This window comes from Arvicola amphibius, chromosome 4, assembly GCF_903992535.2.
Source record: "Arvicola amphibius chromosome 4, mArvAmp1.2, whole genome shotgun sequence".
NCBI lineage: Eukaryota > Metazoa > Chordata > Mammalia > Rodentia > Cricetidae > Arvicola > Arvicola amphibius.
Genome location: NC_052050.1, coordinates 115248191 through 115270321, shown reverse-complemented (window position 1 = coordinate 115270321; position 22131 = coordinate 115248191). Strand labels below are relative to the sequence as shown.

At 40.8% G+C, this 22131-nt stretch overlaps 1 protein-coding gene across 11 annotated transcripts in view; it reads left to right on the top strand.

The window, feature by feature from the left end:
• The window catches only part of Nek1 (NIMA related kinase 1), a 122098-nt gene extending 104806 nt beyond the window's left edge, over window positions 1–17292 (top strand). For 6 of the 11 annotated variants that reach the window (XM_038326699.1, XM_038326698.1, XM_038326702.1 and 3 more), the window contains 5 exons: window positions 6460–6599; window positions 9113–9321; window positions 10809–10951; window positions 11500–11632; window positions 16075–17292. In XM_038326699.1, coding sequence (XP_038182627.1) covers window positions 6460–6599; window positions 9113–9321; window positions 10809–10951; window positions 11500–11632; window positions 16075–16088 — 639 coding nt within the window. In that variant the 3' untranslated portion in view covers window positions 16089–17292. The remainder of the gene's footprint in view (window positions 1–6459; window positions 6600–9112; window positions 9322–10808; window positions 10952–11499; window positions 11633–16074) is intronic. The other 5 variants (XM_038326706.1, XM_038326708.1, XM_038326704.1 and 2 more) reach the window with 1 other exon arrangement.
• Window positions 17293–22131: the final 4839 nt, after the last annotated feature.

The following is a 22131-nucleotide window of genomic DNA, read 5'->3' as shown; positions in this document are numbered from 1 at the left end:
CGCCTTGCTTTGTGCACAGTGTGAGAAATTCTCCAGAAAACTTTATGTATTCATCTTAAGAATGTTATTGCAAATGTTGTTTGGCACATCTGTCTCTTTCATGGTCCTAAACTGAGTTAAGTGAATCATTAGCATCAATTCAATCGATGCTTATCAAGCGGTAGTGTATGCTAGGTGCTCTGTTTATAGTAATGATACGGTGTTTGTAAACTGAGTTAAGTAAATCATTAGCATCCATTCAGTAGACGCACATCAAGCTGTACTGTACGCTAGGTGCGATGTTTATAATAATGATGTGATGTTTGTAACCAAGAGAGGGAGTGAATAATTGGGAAACAGTTGTGACAGTTTCTATAGTGGAGAAATGAAAATGGATAGTGTGCCAGCAAAGAAGAGATGCTTGAGTATGCATCAGGGTTAAGAAAGGAAGGTTTGGTGCAGAAGTTTGAAAGGTCTGGACCTTCACGAGCATTTAAAGCAAACCAAGTTGGCACGGAGCAGCACAATGTGCTCGAGGTACTTGGGCCTGTGAAGGAGGTGAGGCTGGAGCAGAGACTCACCAGTTAAGAACTCTAGCTGCTCTTCCCGGCTGGATTCCCAAAACCCACATACATGGTGGCTCACTCTGTGTAACCGCAGTCCCAAGGAATCTAGTGGTCTCCTCTGGCCTTTGCAGTTACTGTATACATGTGGTACACAGATGATATGCAGGCAAGCATTCACACACATTTAAAAAAACAAAAACAAAACTTTGTTAAAATCTCAAAGTGTGAATAAATTAGGATAGCAGTCATTTTTGTTCCTAATCAACAGTTTTCAAATGTGTGGCTTAGAGCTTTGTTGGGGGAGGGGTGTGGGGATGGAACAGGGGGAGATTGTATATATATATTTTTCAAATAAGGAACACACTGTCTGAAGAGATCAAAGTGTTTGTTGGCTTAGATTATTCCTATGTCCTTGCTTGTCTCCCATCCTCTACCGCACAGCTTAATAGATGTATCTTCAGAAGTCTACGAGTTAGGAAATACTAAGGCATAGATCGAATGTACTTTAAATAGGTCGTTTTGCAAAACTCAAATGTACTATTAGTTAACTGAATTGTACAGTTATGCACCCACCCAGTTAGCAATTAGTGTTTTAGTTGATCATTGTAAGACAGGACAGGTAATGAAAGTAACATCTTAATGGCCGTCGTCCATCAGTGGGGATGTAAGTGATGGCTGAAGCAAGCACAAGTCTGTTCTGCCTTTCACACAATTTCCTTATACAGTGGTCCAGACAAGTTGAAGATTATACCCAAGTACATAAATTGTATTTAAGACTGTGCATTATCCATCAGCGAGCCATTAGCAACTGCTACAGTAGTCGCTAACGTTAAGTAAAAGATTATCTGTGTCACAGTCAAAGTGAACTGAGAGTTATGAACTGTGCTGCACTTCTGAGGCTGGGAAATACGAGTTGTTTAGGGGAAGCTTTTCCTGGTTTGGGCTCTGGAAAGATTTCTCTTCTGGAGGTTTCTTTGTACAGGGACTCGTTTTCCACTCAGGCTGCAAGCTTTCTGCTCCTCTGTCTGTGCTTGCCGGGGACAGGTGTGCATCACCACAGTTGCTGCCTCCTTTAGGTTTAGTAATGAGGGATGGTTTCAAGTCTGTTTCTTCTGTAAACAGAGAAACAGATTTCCTAAGGTAATTAAGTTCAGTAGTTTTGTTTTAAAATGTGGGTATAACAGTAAATGGATAGTCTCAACACTGAAGTTACAGTTTCCTCATGATCTTGCTTTTGTAAATTATAGAATCTGGATTATCAGAGGAACAAAGCCCTTGCTTTTCTAACAGGCCCATTTTACAGTGTGGCTCACAACAGTGGTTACACTGTGGTCCTGCAAGGGCATAGATATATGGGTGGTTGACAGGTCTGTATGACTTAGATAGCAAGTAAGGAGATGATAAGGTTAATAACTGTGATAGAGATGGACTAATTTCACCAGGACTCTGGCTTGGACAAGTAACTAGTCACTTTGTTGAAAGTGGAGGAATTTCTAGTTAAACTTCTTTATAGAAGGGTTTTGTCATTTGCCAGTGATATTTTGTGTTCTACCAGTAGAGTATTCTAAAAAATTCTTCAATATGGAGTATTTGAGATACAGAGTAGCCACACCACTGCTTCCGTGTGTCTGGACAGAGTTCATAAAGATAGGCTTTTGGCATGCATAGTTGGCCTGGCCATTTTCTGGGCTGTTTGAATCACTTTATGTCTCCTCCTTTGCTATTAGAAATAGTAGCAGTGCTTTCAGAGAGCGTCAGGTGTGAGTCTCGATGCCTTTATGATAAACTGTTATTATGAACACTTTGTCACACACAGTTGCAAAAACAGATGAGACAACAAAAGAGCTTCAGTGGGCAGCATCCAGTTAAACTGTGACGGGGCTGCTAGTACAATTTTGTTCTTTACTCTCTAACAGATTTAAGTACCAGTTACGATCTTGCCCATGCCTGGTTTGTGGGGAAAAGATCATATTTTTGGAGTAATATGGAGTATTCTTAATTTTCTGTTACTAGAACAGTCTAACTCACTAAAATTCAATCAAATATATATTTAGGATTAGAAAACAGCCCGTGTTTCCGTTATCTCTTGAGTAATGCAGCCTACTTTGATTTTACGAAGATGGCTAATAAATGTATAATACTAATTATCCATATAGGACAATCAGCCTTGCCAGCCATGCGTGCAGTGTCCTCGGTGTTGTTTCAGCAACGGCAGCATAATAATCTCGTGCTCGTAATACTGTTGTCACCCGTACACAAGAGCAACGTGTCCACAAGTCATATAGTCATAATAATCTCATACTCGTAATACTGTTGTCACCCGTACACAAGAGCAACGTGTCCACAGTCATATAGTCATAATAATCTCGTGCTCGTAATACTGTTGTCACCCGTACACAAGAGCAACGTGTCCACAGTCATATAGTCATAATAATCTCGTGCTCGTAATACTGTTGTCACCCGTACACAAGAGCAACGTGTCCACAGTCATATAGTCATAATAATCTCGTGCTCGTAATACTGTTGTCACCCGTACACAAGAGCAACGTGTCCACAGTCATATAGTCATAATAATCTCGTGCTCGTAATACTGTTGTCACCCGTACACAAGAGCAACGTGTCCACAGTCATATAGTCATAATAATCTCGTGCTCGTAATACTGTTGTCACCCGTACACAAGAGCAACGTGTCCACAGTCATATAGTGAACTCCTGTAGCCATTAGGTACCAAAGCTATTCCCCAGAGGTTTCACCCAAGAAACCTGCTTTCCTATTGCAGCAATGCCTACAAGAACTTGTAGAGAGAAAAACCTAAACTTTGTATTTGTAATGACTGTTAAGGAAAATTATTGGTTTATTTCCTCCCTAAATTACTAATGTTTTCAGGGTTAATTCATTCCATGAGAACAAAAGGAGTGCAGTAGGCAACTATGTCTTAACTCCTTTTCAAATTCTCAGCCTTAAGATTGCATGAGAGAGAGAGAAGGCGCAGGAGTCAGTGAGATGACATCTACAGCATCGGTTCTCTTTCTGGTACAGTAAAAGTGTCTGATTCTACTGCAGTGAACAGCCCTCAAGTCAGCCGTAGGTTATGCAGCTGGAGCTTCATCCGTTTGAGCTCTAGCTTCAGGACACTCTTAAGTTAGACCTGTTTTTTTTTCCTGAGTATATGTCAATCTTTTACTTTGAAATCCATTTTTAAATAATATCTCTTTTTAAATAAAGTCAGCAGTTATTTATAAAAGTTTTTGCGGGAACAACGTTGAAGTATTTATAGTAGTAATCAGAAGCTGAACAAAACGCCCCCATAGCAAACTACTACCTAGTATAGCTAGAGGATTACTAATTCACAGTTTATATTAAAACCTAAAAGGATTAAAAGAATTTTTTGGTGTAGAATTTGATTGCAGTCAGTAGTAACACTAACACTTAATTCATTCACTGCTTTATGTGATTCCCTTATTTTTAGGGGGAAAAAGCTAATTAATACTAAAAGTGAAGGAAACATAGTGTTTGAAATGTAAGCTTCCCTAAAGCATTGCTCTTGTTTGAATTTATAACAGTGCCAGATGCACTCTGGTATGAAGAGTTGAGGAGAAATCCATACCTGAAGTAAGCTCTCAAGCAGTGCTATGGATCACCTGGTCTGTTTAGGATTTCTTTCCATCGGAGATAAGACAATAAAATATACTGTAAGCAACATAAAAAAGCCAAGAGAATCAAAACAGAGAAATGAAGGGATCTAGGACTATACCTCAGGGATTTAATCTGGGTTTAACGTGCTCACGGCCTTAGCACCAGCAGATGAGAACAGAAATGTTCTGATATAATGTTTTCCTGCGGAGAAAGATGAAGATCCATTTAAAACCTAAAGCCAGACTGCAGTGGCAGCACGTAACCGCAATTCCACGTGCTGCAGAGGGCAAGGCAGGAAGACTGTTACCTTGAGCCCAGCCCGGACAGCATCCACACAGATGCATGCAGTCTGTGAAGGAGGCCTGCAAGGAGTTCTGTCGACACAAAGTTGTGTCCTACAAATACACCAGTAAATGAGTATTATCCTTGAGAAGTGCTAAGGGTGTCAAATTACATGACCTCTTGAAATACTGTCCTAATGGAATTATTTCATGATAGGATATAAAGTTATATTAATAAGCATAATGGCACATACATGGAACTGTAGAATTTGGTCAACAGAAGCAGAAGGTTTACATCCTGGCCTAAGTATTGGGGAGGTTTTTTAACTACTAAAAGGTATAAACTAAAATTGAGATGTGTTTCTTTGGATAAGCTAAAGTTTTCTCAGCCTAAATATATGTATGACATTCTCAAGTATAAGTATATAATTAATTTATTCTGTTCATTTTTGTTGATTAGCAATCAACCTGAGTAGATTATTGCAAGATGCCTACTTTATATCTTCTGGCTTATTATATACACACACACACACACACACACACACACACACACACACACACACACACATATATATATATATGTGTGTATATATATATATACACCAAATCTCAGTAAGTCCGGAGCTGCATGTGGGTGCAGCTGCAGCCAGCCTCAGCACTGGTGGCAGTGGGAGTTGCTGGGAGAGATGCCTCAGCAGCACCGCTGCTGTCAGTCAGTGCTGTAGCAAGTGGGGTTTGTTTTGTTGTTTTTGTTGTTGTTTTTAACCATTTTTTGCCAGTTTCACCGGTTTGTAACTTATAATCAATTGCTGTAATATATGAACTATGTCCAAATAATAGGAACATATCCTTTATTCTGAAAAGGTTGCACTAATAAGATTGACCGGATATGCAAATTTTCATTAATATGTTAAGCACTGCATTTTCTTCAGAGCCTTCCCTCTTAACAGCTAGTTATTTTCAGGGCCTGGTACTCAGATTCCACTATCAGATCCTTTAAAAACTTGTGGTTTTGTGTTTACAGTTACTTGTCTCGTGACCTGACTGTCACATTCTAATTGTTGAAAGGCTGGCTAGTAGAGACTCTTCCTAGTATTCCTGCTCTTGTCCAACACTGATCTAAATGTCAACACCTCCACTGTATGTGTTTTTTCTTAGCACAGTTGGCTGAGTTCTTTCTCAGTGTTGTTATAAATGATTCAGAGCTTGTCCTTACAGCCTTCTGTTTGGCCCCACTCAGCCCTGTTCTCGGGGATGCAAAGTCAGGGCTGTCTTTACGCTGATGGAAGGTCCCTGGTTTAACAAACCACATAGCTAGCAGCAACGCCTAGGAGCAAGTGGTGTGCAGGTTTCCGATTGTGCATGATAGTGGCTCAGCACAGTCCAACAGACAATTCTGTTTCAGCAAGTCTGCACAGGGAGAGTTGACCCCGGTGAGGTGGGAGAACTACAGGATGGGTGGGAGAACAAGTGTGCACTTCTCACACTGCCTGATTCCCAGCAGACTTACTTTTCCAGGCCACGTGTGTCTGCACATGTGCCATGTGCAGTAACCACTCCCACTCTTTAAAAGGTGACCGACACGGTTTCTGTGCTAAAGCCAGTCATCACTTGCAAGTTTAGTTTTTTTTTTTGTAAAAAGTATCTAAAGCTGAATTTTTAATTTAAAATTTTTTGACAGTTTCTTATGAGTATTCTATTTGCATCATTGCCGTCCCTCCATCCCCCTCCAGCTCCTTCCATGTACTCCCACATCCCCCCAAATTCATGATCTCTTTATTATTATTATTATTGGCACATACAGATACATATGTGTGTTGAGTTCATTTAATGTTGCTTATATGCGCCATATTTTAAGAAAATTAGTTTCTAACCTCAGGCAAGTCACCTTTGAATCCTTTAAATACATAATTTAAATAGTGTATTATTTCTGATTTTTGTCCTTCTGCTTTTAATTCTCTTCCTCCTAAAAAGCAATCTGTCAACCTCTTTGTAGATGCTGAGGACGTGTTCACTTCCAGATCTTTCCAAGCTGTTCAGAACCCTGATGGACGTTCCCACTGTAGGAGATGTTCATCAGGACAGTCTGGAGATAGAGGAGCTTGAAGATGAGCACAGTAAAGATTCCGAAGACACGTGAGTACAAAGCCGTTAACAAATACCGGTGTCGCTGTGATGTCTGATCTTGTGAAGAGTCCAGAGAGCATGGCCTACAGCTGGCTTCTCATCACCCTTCAAGCTCTTATAACTTGGTCAAATACAGTTGGCCTCTTGATTCTAGATATCTGCTTCTAAATATTTACCACCTCATCTGATGAATATAAAACATTTATATTTGTGTTCACTGTCTTTTTTCCCCATTGACATCCATCTAGTACACTGATGTGACTATAGTAAGAGATTACTAAATAGTGATTAAATTAATTCTCACAGGATAAGGACTACAATCTCCATTATACTAGGAATGAGATGGGAAATTGGGAAGTATTAAATACTCTGCATTTTCTCAGGAAAATGCCTGAAAGTCTCATACCTGCCTTGTGACATGTTTCATTTTAGGCTGTGTCAGTGGTAAGGTAGAGTAGTTATTTGTGTGATATATGTGGGAGTGGGGGGCAGGGTAACCATGAGATAGAGAGTGTGTGTTGTGTGTGACTTCATTGTTGTCACAAAATTCCTATCTTGCGATTCATGTGCGCTATAGAACTCAGGAAGGAAGTGTAACGATGTTTCTGCAAGTTAAGGGAAGTGTTGGCCAAGCCTCAGATAAAAATCATTCTTGACCTCTTCAGTTTTAGCCTTCCAAGCATGTCAGACAAGTATCACTAACGTGGAGGCGCTAAAACCTAAGTATCCTGTCATGAAGTGCTAGGAAAAGTGTCGTGTAGGGGTCTAGTGCTGGGGATGCAGGGCTGTAGCTCTGGGGTAGAGGAGCTTAGCACAGGTGAGGCCCAGTTTGAGTCGGGATTGCTGCACCTGGCATTGTTGCTTTTCAAGTTCCTAACAAGCTGTCTGTTCTCATCAGTCCTCATGGAGACCTGTGAGTGGCTGGGAGGGGTCCCTTTCGTCATGCTTTAGTGTTCTCATGGGTGGACACAATGTTCAGCACCTGTGTGGTTGCAAATTGCTAGGTAATGGATTTTGTGGAGGGTTTTTCCCAAATAGAAGTAAAATGAACAGTTTTTAACTGAGCCAGCTGTAACCGAATTATTCCTAAAGTACTATTCCAGATTTACTAGTTGTTTGTCATTGAAAACTGATTTTGGTTTATATATTTATCAAGATTTTATAATGGGAAAGCAAACTAAAAACTAAATTTGGGACCAGATTTCAGATTATCTGACACAGGTTTTTGAATGCTGATTTCATAAACTATGAAATCTTCTCAGGCTTTCCTTAGGGTGGCAGTCAGGCCAGTCTCACTCGCTGCCTCCAACATGCCTCGCCCAGTATTTACTCATGCTCACAGGTGGGGTCAATAGTCAGCTCCACAAAGCCCAATTGCTAGTCAGTGTACTAAGTACAAAATAAAGGTATTTCTGTGAAAATGATTGTTTTCTTTTTCCAGTAATGTAAAATGCCTTCAAGGTCTTAGCTAGTGTTTGTATTGGGAGTTGAGTGTAATCTTTCGGGGAAGTCATCATGAGCTGTCCCTAACTTAGATTGCACTTCTGGTAGATGAGACCTGTGTTTAGGACCATCCCTCAGCAGATGCCCCACACTTCCCGACTCTCTGTCCTCAGAGAGCAGCCTTGAGCATGTTCCCGAGTTACTGTGCAAGAGCTCAAGCTCTGTCTGCTGCGCGTTGGGGAGGCTTTGAGCCATGTCATACTTGGATTTACACTTTTCATGTCTCTAACATGACTTTCATTTGGATAGAATTTAAAAATTGGTTGAAACTGCTTAGTAAACTAATGTGCTGTATAAATATTAAGGTCTTACTATATGAATTCATTTTTTTTCTATATTTTAAATCTCACAAAGATAGGATTTTTATGCTTTGAAGACAAGATTCTCCTGTTAGGATTATGGTAGTTGATTTATTCTTGGAAAAATATACTTACATATTTAGAAATGTTTTCAAGAATATGCACAAAGTTTCTGTTGGCCATTGTATTCACTTTATGCAGACACTATACAAGACCTTGACTCTTATCCCTATAAGTGCAAATGCACGTGGAAGTCTTTGCATGTAGTAAGTGCCCAGCTAGTAGCCATATGAAGATTGGGATGAATCTGTTTTTTCAAAATTTCTTTTAAATATTTGAGTATTCACTTTGAGAAAACAAATGATAAACATTTTTGTTTTCTTATATTGTCCAGTTATAGTTGGGACACAGAACATCATTTCAAAGTTCAGGCAGTGATTGATGCTAATAGGTACATGATTCTCTTTGGCAAATTGGGACCAATTTAAGCAAATCGTCTTCTAGTTTATGAATTGTAGAAAACCCCTCATGTTCTCTATTTCTCAGTTGTATTGATCCTCATTTCCTTAGTTAACTCTGTATAGGCTTATTGAGACTTCTTTTTATCTATGGTTACTACCTTTAAGTGGGAGAGAAGGCACATGCATGTGTTGAGTTGAAGTCCCATTCCAGAATACGTTCAAGGTTAGGCAGCATTCTCTTTAACCCTTTATGCTCCAGTGTGTTTGAAGAAACTGACACAGATTTACAAGAGCTTCAGGCCTCAATGGAGCAGCTGCTCAGGGAGCAGCCGGCTGATGAGTACAGCGAGGAGGACGAGTCGGCCTTGAAGAGCAGCGATGTGGAGCGGGCGGCAAGGGGGACAGACGCCGCCGAAGAGGATGACAACCCCAGCAGCGACAGTGCCCTGAACGAGGAGTGGCACTCAGGTGCATGGTCTTGGCTGTGGGCCTGCTTCTTTCTCTGTGCTCAGACATCTAGTGAGGGGTCTTTTTTTTTTAATTTTTATTAAAAATTTCCGCCTCCTTCCCACCTCCTATTTACCCCCCTCCCCCCTCCACTCCCTCTCCCTCTCCTGTCCAGAGAGCAGTAAGGGTTCCCTGCCCTGTGGGAAGTCCAAGTTCCTCCCCCCTCCATCCAGGTCTAGGAAGGTGAGCATCCAATCAGGCTAGACCCCCCCAAAGCCAGTATGTGTAGTAGGATCCAAATCCAGTGCCATTGTCCTTGGCTTCTCAGCAGCCCTCATTGTCCGCCATGTTCAGGGAGTCCGGTTTTATCTCATGCTTTTTCAGTCCCAGTCCAGCTGGGCTTGGTAAGCTCCGAATAGATCAGCCCCACCATCTCAGTGGGTGGGAGCACTCCTCGCAGTCCAGACTTCCTTGCTCATGTTCTCCCTCCTTCTGCTCCTCATTTGGACCTTGGGAGCTCAGTGCAGTGCACCAGTGTGTGGCCCTGTCTCTATCTCCATCCATCGCCAGATGAAGGTTCCCTCACGGTCCTGACTTTCTTTCTCATGTTCTCCCTCCTTCTGCTCCTCGTCAGGACCTTGGGAGCTCAGTCCGGTGCTCCAATGTGGGGCTCTGTCTCTATCTCCATCCATCGCCAGATGAAGATTCTATGGTGATATGCAAGATAATCATCAGTATGGCTATAGGATCTGGCCTTTTCCGGCTCCCTCTCCTCAGCTGCCCACGTAACTAGCTGGGGGCATCTCCCTGGATACCTGGGAACCCCTCTAGAGTCAAGTCTCTTAATAATCCTAAGATAGCTCCCTTAATTAGGATATATGCTTCCCTGCTCCCATATCCACCCTTCCTATATCCCAAGCATTCCATCCCCCCAAGCTCTCCCCATCCTCCAGTAAGGGGTCTTTTTCTGACTGCAGTGTGGCCATCGCCAGCTTAAGCTGGCGTGTGCGCCCGTCTTCTGGCATGTGTTCACTGCGTGTGTTCCACACAAAGCACTGCAGGTCTTCATTTCTTCCTGTTGTCGCAGCGGCGACTCTGCTTTTTCCTCTCCATTTCTTGACTTGTTTTTCTAGTAATAAAGTCAATATCTTAGTGTGCTTCCTGACTCATCTGTTCTGCCTGTCTTTTGTTGTTATAGTCCATGTTTATCCTTTATCCTAGATTTGGTTGTTTCAGTTCAGAACATGGAAATATGCTTTTTCCATTTGTTTCCAAACTAGCATTTAAATAGTAGTGTTTCTGGGAATCTTTCTTTGTAATCTGATTTACTATCTAAATCTTTAAAAGAAACAATTCTCAAAGTAAGATTCTTGGGTAAGAGCATTGTAAGTGTTCTGATGGCAGATGCCATAGCGATGGCTGCTTGTGTTGAGCGTAGAAGAATACAAGAAGCTAATTCACTGTCGTTGGTGGCAGTCTGCTAGTGTAAGAATGACTTGTGATCACAGCGTGTCCTTCAGACAACAGTGACGGCGACACTGCCAGTGAGTGTGAGTGCGACAGCGTCTTCAGCCGTTTAGAGGAGCTCAGACTTCACCTGGAGCAGGAAATGGGCTTGGAGAAGTTATTTGAGGTTTATGAGAAAGTAAAGGTATGTAAATTTGACTGCATCATTTCTCCCTCTCTTCCTCCTACTTGTCCTGTATGAGCCCCTCCCAAATGCACGGCCTGTTCTTTAACCATTGGTATTAATACGCATATACACAGATGTATCATGTAGAGCTAGGCTGCCCATGATAATTTGTTCTCTGCATCTTAACCAGTTTTAGCTTTCTGCGATGACCTCATGCTATTGTAAAGATAAGCTTTGTCGAAGGGAGAGATCTACACCTAACTTTGGGTATAATGGTACGATGTAGTTAGGAATCAAAGTAGCAGTAGCGGTTTTTCTTCTAAAATCCCTGACCTCACCAGCTGCATAGAGTGGCTAGGTTTATAGTAAAGGCATGATCCCCCTTCTGGTGAAGATGCCTTGAATCTAATTACATGGCTCATGGTTGCCACTGAGATGTAAGTGCCACTCTTGTCCATTAGGGAGAGCTTGCTGTGCTAGACATCGCTATGGCTCACAGGCTATTGTTGATTGCTTCTTTTCTTTAGCAGCTTCCGTATTAACTTACATCTGGTAATTTGGCATAGGCTATTCATGAGGATGAAGACGAAAACATTGAGATTTGTTCAGCAATGATTGAGACTGTGTTGGGCAATGAGCATCAGCATCTCTACGCCAAGATTCTGCATTTAGTCATGGCAGATGGAGCCTATCAGGAAGGTAAAGTTTTTCTTATGGCTTCATATTTTAAGCAAATGTGAGAAAAAAAACAAGATGACAGATGTAAGATAAGGCACGCTCATCATTTGAGGCAGTCTGTACTGGACTCTGTCTGATACTGTGAAGTAGCTCTAAAATTTACTCTGCCCTGTCACAAGATTTTGTTGCCTTAGAGTCTTTGAGTCACTGTCTTTTAGTTCATAAGTGACATTGGAATGAATTTTTAATGCTTTATTTATTAATGTGTGCATTTTGCCTGCATGTATGTATATACACCTTTATAGTGTACATTGCATTACAAATGGTTGTGAGCCATCATGTTAGTGCTGGGAACTGAACCTGGGCCTCTGCAGTAGCAACCAGTGTTCTTACCCACTGAACCATCTCTCCAACCCTTAAATAAAAAATTTTAAGCCGGGCGGTGGTGGCGCACGCCTTTAATCCCAGCACTCGGGAGGCGGAGGCAGGCGGATCTCTGAGTTCGAGGCCAGCCTGGTCTACAAGAGCTAGTTCCAGGACAGGCTCTAAAAACTACAGGGAAACCCTGTCTCGAAAAACCAAAAAAAAAAAAAAAAAATTTAAGTCTCCTAATTGAAAATTCAATATCTGTAGAAATTAAAATAATTCTCATCAATCCATTAAATTTCTTTGTAGAGGAAGAAAATGTAAAATTCTGAACAAGAATTTATTTCTAACATGGTTGTCAAAATTAATATAATTACTTTAAAGATTTAATTCATAGACCAAAATTGGGGATTTTAAATTTTAATTGTTTAATTTTAGCAATATAATTTTTCTTAAAATACATTTATATTCCCTCTTGTTAAAAATAATTAAGATAATTTTTAAAAATACATCCACTTTATAAAATAAAAATAATTACTAAAAATATTTGTGAAAGCAGCATGTTATATAAACAAGCACAAAACAAGGGATGGGGTAAAAATACGATAATGTTCAGAAGGTCTTCATTCTGGAAACTTGACAGTGAAGCAGGAACCCTGGTTAGCAGAATCAGAGTCCCTAGGGCAAAGCACACTTAACTCCTTAGAGGACAGCAGTCTGTGGTGTGGAAACCGTGCTCAGTGACATGTTTTGTCTTGGTCTTGTTCTTGTTTGAGACGAGATCTTGCTGTACTCTAGGATAGCCTCAGACACATGCCCCCTCCTGCCTTTCCTCAATCACCATGCTAGTTCCTTCAAATTCACTTTAATCTTGACTCCTCTAAGGGAGGAAAGATTTCATGTCTCCCTGGCACATGAGGTCTATAGATCTCAGTACAGACTAAGGGTTAACACTTAGTCAACTGAGTTAACTTGTTAAGACTTCGGAACTTTCCTTCCAGTGTATTACTATATAATAGGTGCTTTATTTTCTGAAATGATAACCGATGACTTCATCATTAAGATGAGAGTCTCTACTTTAGCAAGCATCTGGAATTTACAGATTCTTGATTTCCCTGAGCTCGAAAACTCCAGCTATACTTTACTGAAGTGAGGAATGGCCTGTAATTTTGCAACATTTGGATTCCATAGATTATTTTTCATATCATTGTGTGATCTAGAATGGCACAAGACTAGAGAATGATTCTATTTTAGTAGATCTGTGGCGAGATCTAGCCAGTTCTGTTCTCATTCAGACTGGTCCTTCAGGAAGCTCTCCACAGTCTTGTTTGAATGGACTTTTCACCGGATTCGGCAGCAGTATGCTCAGACTGTAGTGTTCCTTGTCAAGTGTCTGAAAAGCTTTTCTTTTGCTTTGCCCTTTCAGTGGAGAGCTGTAACAATCAGCTGGGCCACAAGGTAGGATTAGCGCAGCTAAGTGGTTGCTAAGGGTGCCTGTCTTATGAGGCCTATTCACCTACGAGGACCAAACACTGGGCTGGGCCGCGTAGCCCTCAAGAAACGTGGTCAGTTTTACTCTGGTGTGCAGTGGAAACATTTGTGAAACCACAAAGTTCCCTGTCCCAGAGCCAAGCTGGAGAGAAAAGGTAAAGCAGTTTCACAGTCAAGTGACTGCCTTTGCAAAGAGCAAAGGACAAGATAGAATACCCTACCAACCTTAGCAAACTGCTTAGTATATTGTATAGCACACTTTAGCTTACTAACGTAGCCAGTGAATAAACACATGAAAAATACATTAAGCAAAAGCTAAGATGCTGTGTTAAACATTAGACAATTAATACTAGACAGTGATTGTGTTTAGAATAATGAGAGCAAATGGATCTCAAATCATGCTGTCCTATATATAAAAAGTTGGGGTTTTAGATATTATCTAGGAGATAATAAAATCGTGTCATATACATGATGCCTGCACACTTTTATTTTTTATGGCAAAATTTTATTCAGGTCATCCTAAATAATGAGAAACCAGTAAGGGGCATATTAAAAAGAAGAAAGTGAGGTAAAGAGATTGAGGGAAACACCCCACCATCAGTCCATGGTCTGTGCTCATGTCCACATAGACAGAGCATCTGCATGCATGCATATACCCACACCACAAGCAAGACTTTAACTTTGTAAAATGATCCTTCTAATCTCATTTCAGATTAATTTCCCTGGAAATTGTCAAGTTTCCCCAAACCGAACCCAACCAGTCAGCTCTCCTGATACTGTTGCAGTGTAGGTTTTGTGAGCTTTAGTAACTCTCTCCAGTGGTAAAATTAACACTAACTAGTCTATATAAAGCTCTTTGAAAAGTCATAGGTCAAACAGAGGTAGTAATTTTGTAAGTTATTTAGAACGGTTCTAAGAGTTCCTTCACAAGGAGAATTGAATGAATGCAGTATGGCCAATGGTCGTTGGCAGAGACCACCATGACCTCCCATTGATTATCAGCAACTAAGCACGTGGTTTCCTTCAATATATCTTCCCTTCTCATCCATTTCAGATGGAATGTTATATTGTATTTATGTAATGAAATTCTATACAGCTGTTCAAATGAATGAACCAAATCTTTAGCTATGAATATGCATATGCCCTCAAATCTAAGTTAAATAAATCATGTGTGATACCATTTATATAACATCTAAAACAAGCTTATTCTGCATACATTTAATAAAGGCGAAAAAGTATAAGCAACAAGAATATACATTAATTTGGGTGTTCTGAAAAATGTCCCTAGAAAAGAAGGTCACTGAAGTGGGAAAGTGTACAGCCTGTAATATGCTCTTAAATACCAAAACCAGTAGGACTAAAAGTTAACGCTGTTAATGCTAGGTAGGTATATGTGTGTTCATTGCTTTCCTGATTCTCTGAAGCACTTTATAGCTGTAAAAGCGAATAAGTTATAATAGAGAGTGGTGTGTGACATTGGAAGCAATGAAAATACATTCAAGTTGCATGAAGTACTGGTGGGAGGCAGGGTGGGAGTGGTCCTTAAGGAGACGACTTCAAAACTGGATTTTCAAAGATGAATGGCAATTTGTCTTGGATCAGTATGCACATCCTGTATAAAGGTCTGCAGAACCGGGCGGTGGTGGCGCACGCCTTTAATCCCAGCACTCGGGAGGCAGAGGCAGGCGGATCTCTGAGTTCGAGACCAACCTGGTCTACAAGAGCTAGATCCAGGACAGGCTCTAGAAACTACAGGGAAACCCTGTCTCGAAAAACCAAAAAAAAAAAAAAAAAGGTCTGCAGAACATTGCAGGAGGGACAGTGAGTGATGACCGGTAACTAACACGGAAATCTTTAAAACATTTCCACGGTTTGCTGATCGTGGAAAACATTACAGACATCGTCAGCAGCGAGGGAGTAGCAGACAGTGGGGTCTACACAGAGTGTAGTGTTTGACATGATGCCTTGGATTTACTGGGGTAGAAAGAGGGCTGTTTGGCAGTGTTAGGCAAATCAATGTTTCAACAATCAATTCATTCAACAATGTTTTTTAAGAATAGACATTCTTGTGGTTTTACATAAGAAATTGTGCCATACTCATAAAATGGAATGGTGTGCAGACATTGACTCTGACGTGCATTTTATTGTGAGGTTTTTACCATGTAGAAAAGGTGAAACCTTCTTAGTGGTGCCTGGCACCCCCACAGAGACTGCCTCAAGCATTTCCAGTCCTGCTGCTTCTTACCAGGCGCACTTCTCTATTCTCCTGTCTAGTCTGTGCCTTATGGGGGACGCTCACGTCACAATTCTGCATCATGGTCTGATTGTCTTAGAGATATTTGTGCTTCAGAAGGCAATCTGAGGATTTATGCTTATTTGTAACACTGGTTGTCTTTGATAGTTTTTACTTACCTTTATTCTTTGTTTTTACTTACCTTTATTCATTGTATGCCTGGATGTCATACAATGAATATGCACTATTATAATAAAATTACATTTAAAACTGAATTAATGATCTTTAGAGAGGAAAATGCTTTTTAAAAAGCTAGATACTGCTTGAATTACAATAAAGTGAATTAATTTTTTTCTGTTTTTTTTTTTTACAGATAATGATGAATAATCCTCAGGACATTCTTTAATATTCAACTATATGAAAACATTTGAACTTGGCTCATAATACAAGCTTCCTAGGAAATAAAGATTATTTATGAGAAATGCCAGATTTAAGACAGGCATGCTTATTGCATGAAAAAAATTTGAGAAGTGTGTTTTTTCTTACATTTTATCTACTTTATTTTGTTTATTGAATTCAATAGCTGACTCCTATAGGCTCCTATAGAATGTATATGTCTTTAAATCAGTCCACCAAAGCTTTGACTCAGAACTGGAATTAATAGTGTTGAAATTCACCACAAAGTAAGGAACTAATTTTAGCAGCAGTCTTTCTGTGGAAGGAGTTGTCTGTATCGTAAAAGGCCTACCACTGGGGGGTTTCATTTCAGTTTTAGCATGACTTTTTTTCCGTCTAGGTTTTTCATCCTGGCTAGCAGGTTTGCATTAAATAATTCTTGTCAAGGGCTCTAATCAAATCTCTACATTTGGAAGATGAAATTTTAACCTTGAAGTTGTATTCTCAAGTCATTTTTCAACCAACCACTGAATCTCCTGAGCTAGCCCGGTGGAAACAGACTGTGAAAATAATCCTAAAAATCATTGAAAGATTTGATTATGAAGGAATAGTGAAGCCATATTTCCTGACACTTAAAAGTTCCTTAATTTCTTCTCTTTATAGACCAGAAATAGTGTGTCTAAAAATCAGGCTATAAATTTAAACGTGGACCTAGCAAATAGCATAAAATTGCCCTTTTGGTTTTTAGCCCCTCTCGTATATGTGCCTCAGTGTCACCTGCTGACAAGGAGGGGAGTCTTTGTTTTCAGCACCCTGACAGTTTGGTAACTAGTATGGGGAAATGTTTGCCTATCATTTTCAGTACGAGGATGGAACCAGGTCATTACAGTAATGGTCACATAGTTTCAGTTATGTGAAACTATGTATGGGAACAGTTATAGTTTCAGAATATGCCAAGTATACATGGCTTCATTGTCTAGAGTCCGAATGTTTCTAATAATAGCAGAAATGTGTGCTTCTTAGTATACCAGTCAACCTGATGGGCATAATCTGTCATCTGGAACGTGGATTCTTACCTTGCAGCACTATTAGTACTGTATTGACTTTATTATGTATATTATTTCTAACATCCAGAACTAAATAGTTGATTTTTGTATTTTATTTTGTACTATTAAATTTGTATTATGTACCTGCAGCGTACAGTCTGTTGTCTTCATTCGCACTCTTCTCGGTATCTGGGCCATCTGAGGGAGACAGACAACGGCAGGAGCACATGCGAGGAAGGGGGAAGACGTTGCGTCTGGAGACCAATGCCAGGCAGTCGATGAGGCCGAGCTCAGACTTCCAAGCAACCCTCGTTAGAAAGTTACCGTAATCTGTAAGAGCCCTTGGCAACCTAAGGACCTCCTAAGGCCACAGTTTGTCCTCACTACCATCCTGGGAACTGAACTTTCATCAAAACACCTTCAACCCAGAGCATATACTTAGAAGACATGCGCCAGAAAGCAATGGTCTGACTCCTGTCTGGGATGAAAGGGAAGGAAGCAGATCTACCTTTAACACCACCACCAGACAAAGTATTGAACGGATGGTTTTCTAACGGTGAGGAACAGCCAGTTGAGACTACTGCTCCAGCCGAGATGGGCTGACAACAGTGGGTGCTGTGACTCCTCAGCCTTCCAGGAGCCAGCAGGGTGGGGATGGAGAGGCTGGAGCCAAGCAAAAACAGGGGGAGCCATCATTTGCTAAAATACAATTTACTACATTATGAACAACTCAGTAACTTAAGCCTCTGCCTTGAAACAGAAGTGAATTCAAACTATCAGAAAGAAAATTATTTTTCTAAATAACAGAAATTATTGTAAACAAAATTGGAGAATCCAAGGGTTGGTTATTTAATGATATCAGCAATACTGACTGATAAATCTGTAGCTAGACTAACAGGTACTTAAGATAAAATTAGAAATATTGGGAATGAGGATGATTCACTGTATCTGACGGTCACGTCATCTAATGGATTATAAGGAAATATAAACAGTTCATGCCAAAATAATTAAAACTGCCGTTTTCTGGAGTAAAACTTACCTGTGCTAGGTTGCCATAACAGACGTAAGAGTGACATCAACTACAGAATCCATTTTCTCAGTGTCATAGGTGCTACAGGTCCAAAGTCATGATTTCTAGTGTGGCTTCTCGTTGGTTGCAGATAGGATTTCCTCATGAGGCGACAGTGGAGGTGAGCTCTCTGTGTCGCTAATCCTATAGCATCAGGGCCCATTCTTATGACCTCACTTAACCTTGCTTGACAGTCCATGTCCACTAACATTTCTTGGTAATTAGGACTTCAACAAGAATTTATTTGGTTGCATCGGGAAGGTGGGGGGATCACAAATATTCAATCCATAGAGTTATCTAAGCTCACGGGAAACCTCTATCTGATTACTCATAGTCTAATACCTAATTGTGAAAGTGAAATTTAGTTTAAAGCCTACCACAAATGAGCCATTGGGTCCAGATGGATTCAGCGATAAGTTCTATCAAGCACTTCTGGAAGAAACAGTACCAGTTCTACACAAGCTGTTCTAAAATACTGGAATGCAGGGGAAATTGTCCCTCTTCAGAGAGCACAACCTGTTCCCAAAGTGAGAGAGGGGAAACGGGTAGAGGGAGAATGAGCTAAGGAATCCTACTTAGTGAGCAATGATGAAAAAGTTACAAGTTAGCAAATCAAGCTCAACAAATCCAAAAGCAATGAATTGTAACCAAGTGGACCATATACTAGGAATATAGGATTAAAGTAACATGTGAATAACAATGTAAGTCCTTATATCATCAGACTACAAGGGAAAATGTCTTGATGTGGAAGAAAAGCACCTACGAGAGAACTGGTCACCCATTCCCATACAGTTTCTGCAGACAAGGAACAGAAAGGATAAAGGCCCCTGGGGAGTGGTGGACTTAAGTTTCCTTCCTAAAGGAAATAAGAACATGGATTTCTGCTTGCTGCTTTTTCCAGTGTCCTGGAGATAACACCAACGTAATCAGGACACCTACAGATTATAAAGAAAGGAAGATGTTCACAGATGACATGGTAGGCAGGACATATAAAAAAGTCCTAAGATATCTAAATAGTGTCTACAAAAACTACAAAGAGCCAAGCACATTCATCAGGGGATGTAGCTGAGTTGGCAGAGTGCTGGCCTGGCATGCACAAAATTCAGGAACCAAATAAAGTTTGTAATTAATTAATTTGGGTCTGTTAATCCTGATGCATAGGAAGTGGAGGTAGGAGAGTCCAAAGTGCAAGCTCATTCACTACATAGCAAATTTGAGGCCAGCGTGGGCTCTGAAATCCTGTCTCAAAAACAAAAATACTATTTATAATAGCATCAATTATGAAATACTTGTCATATTTGACAAATTATCAGTATATATGTGTGTACATATACAGCATGCAAACTATACTGGCAGCTACAAACATTGCTCAGAGAAATCAATACAAAGTAAAGTGATTAAAAGTACAAACTACAAAAGAAAAGGAAATTTGACTTCACTAAAATAACATCCATACCTTTCCAAAGATTCTGTCCCAAAAATGTAAAATCCAGAATAGGCTAGATGTTTGCAAAGCATGTATCCAACAAAGATGCCATGTAGAATGAGGGGAAAAAATGCAACAGTAAGATGGCCAGTTTGAAAATGGGAAAAAAGTCATACCTGTTCAAAGACAAGGATGAACTCATGGGAAGGTCTATATATAGTAGTTCAACATTATAGTTAGTTGGAACCTAACTCCTGCAAAGGTTCACATGCTGAAGACTTGGTGCCTAGCCTGAGATACTTCTTGCAGATGTGGGAACCTTTAGGAGATTGGACCTAGAAGAAGGAAGTTTGGTTATTGATGACTTCCTTTGAAAGGGCTACTGAATTCTCTATCTTCTAATATACCTGCCAGCTGTAAGGACTGCAAGAGCCCCTTCAATAGATCCAGAAACTAGATAATGCTTGACAGTTTAATATACAGACTATTTTTCTCCTTTTGTGTTTATGATAATAAAATTTAACTCATAAAAGTTTTAATTACTTTCTCATTGCTGTAATAAAATACCCCAACAAAAGCAACTTAACAGACTAAATGGTCTATTTTGGCTTACAGTTTGAGAGGGTCCCAGTCTATCATGGCAGGGAAGGCCTGGTGGCAGGAGACTGGCTGGTCACATTGCACGCACACTCTGGAAGCCACACACACACAGAAATGTGAGTGCAGGCTATATCCTCAAGGCCCACCCCTCATGACTCACTTCCCACAGGAAGCCCACCTCCTCAAGTTTCCACAACCTTCCTGGACAGCTCCACTGACCGAGAATGTGATCAAACATATGAGCCTATGGTGGCCGTCTCTCATTCAAACCACAGCAACAAATCAGCCACAGTAAGAGATGAACAGAAACGTCACACTCCAGTGATTAGTTATGAGATTGAGTTCTCCCCATGGATAGCACTACACTCAGCCTTGCAATGCGGTGAAGTGTGGGAAGGAATGCTGTGACCGGGCATCAGGCTGCCAGTGGCTTTTGTGACAGTGTCTGAAGGCAGACCTCTGCTTCTGGGATCCCGGACCATGGAGCCATGATGTCCATGGCTACATATTAGCAGCAGACAGTGGGGGAGGGTCCTTAATAGCTGAAGTTTTGCCAAATGTTTTGGAGAGAACACTAAGGAAACAACACGCTCTCAACTTGGAAAAATACTTCAATGTCTGTACTGCTTCTGGGATCACACAGGTGGTCAGTGCTGCATTCCACCCACTGATCGTGTTTCGGAATTCTGCCCTTTAATGTCTGGACAGTTCAAAACACTTGGGAAATTTTCAGTGGTGTTCACACTGCAGATACTGCTTCAGAGTCTCCATTCTCTTCCTCTGGAGATGCACAAATTCTTCCAGTTTCTCGCTGCCTCTTGATGGCCTTCACCGTGTCCTTCATTCCTCTTCATCCATAATGTGGGCAAATCCTCCACCAACTTATCCTATAGGGATGATTTTTCTAGTGTTCATTGCTTCCCAGGAAATCCTTTAAAACCATTCCCTAGCAGACATTTGCAGTTTCTGGCTTCTGCCCTTCCTTTACAGCGTCGGTGCATTTTATGCACCAGCAGTAGTCAGCACGACATTCTGTCTGCAGGCTGCAGCAAATACTGATCTGGGACCAGATACCAGGTAGCTGTATGCGGTCTTGATCAAGGTTCTGAAGCACTGGGGTGGCATTTGGAAGTAAAAATACAAAACTTCCACTTGTTCCCTCCTACTCACTGAACCCGGTCCAGCCAACCTGAACCAAGATAAGAGAGCACCAAGAGGGAACTGAGAATCACACAGCTCAGCTCCATGCGGGTGTGCCAGGACTCACTCCAAGAGATTAATTAGTTCTGTTGGCAGTTTGGTTAAGAAACTCTGCTTCCTTTTCCTTTTTTTTTCCTAGTCAGCAATTGTCTTTAGTTTTAGTTGCTGTAATAAAATACCTAACAAAAGCAACTTACAGGCAAAAGGGTTTGTTTGGCTCATAGTTCCAGAGGTGATGATACTGTCCATAAGGGCAGAAAGGCATGATGGGAGCTTGCAGTCAGCCCAATCACAGTGTGTTAGCAGTCTGGAATCATAGAACAGTAAGTAGAGGCAGGCTATACATCCTGAAATCCCACTCCCAGTGACATGCTCCCTCCAGAAAGGTTCCAACCGCCAAAGGTTCTGGACATAACCTTTCCGAACAGTACCACCAGCTGGGGACCAAGTACTCTAACACTCGAGCCTAAGAGGGACATTGCACATTCAGACGATAACAAGCTGTTACTCTGGAGACACATAACCGATCAAAGAACTAAGAATACGTCACAGCTGAATACTCAGACATAGAAAAGATGTCTTTATCACTTCTTCCAAGGCTGAGGCAACATCCAGAAAGGGAGTGGATAGGATGCAGGACCTGGAGTAAGGAGTGTAGTGCGGTAGAATACTGTCTTCTAGGCATGACATCAT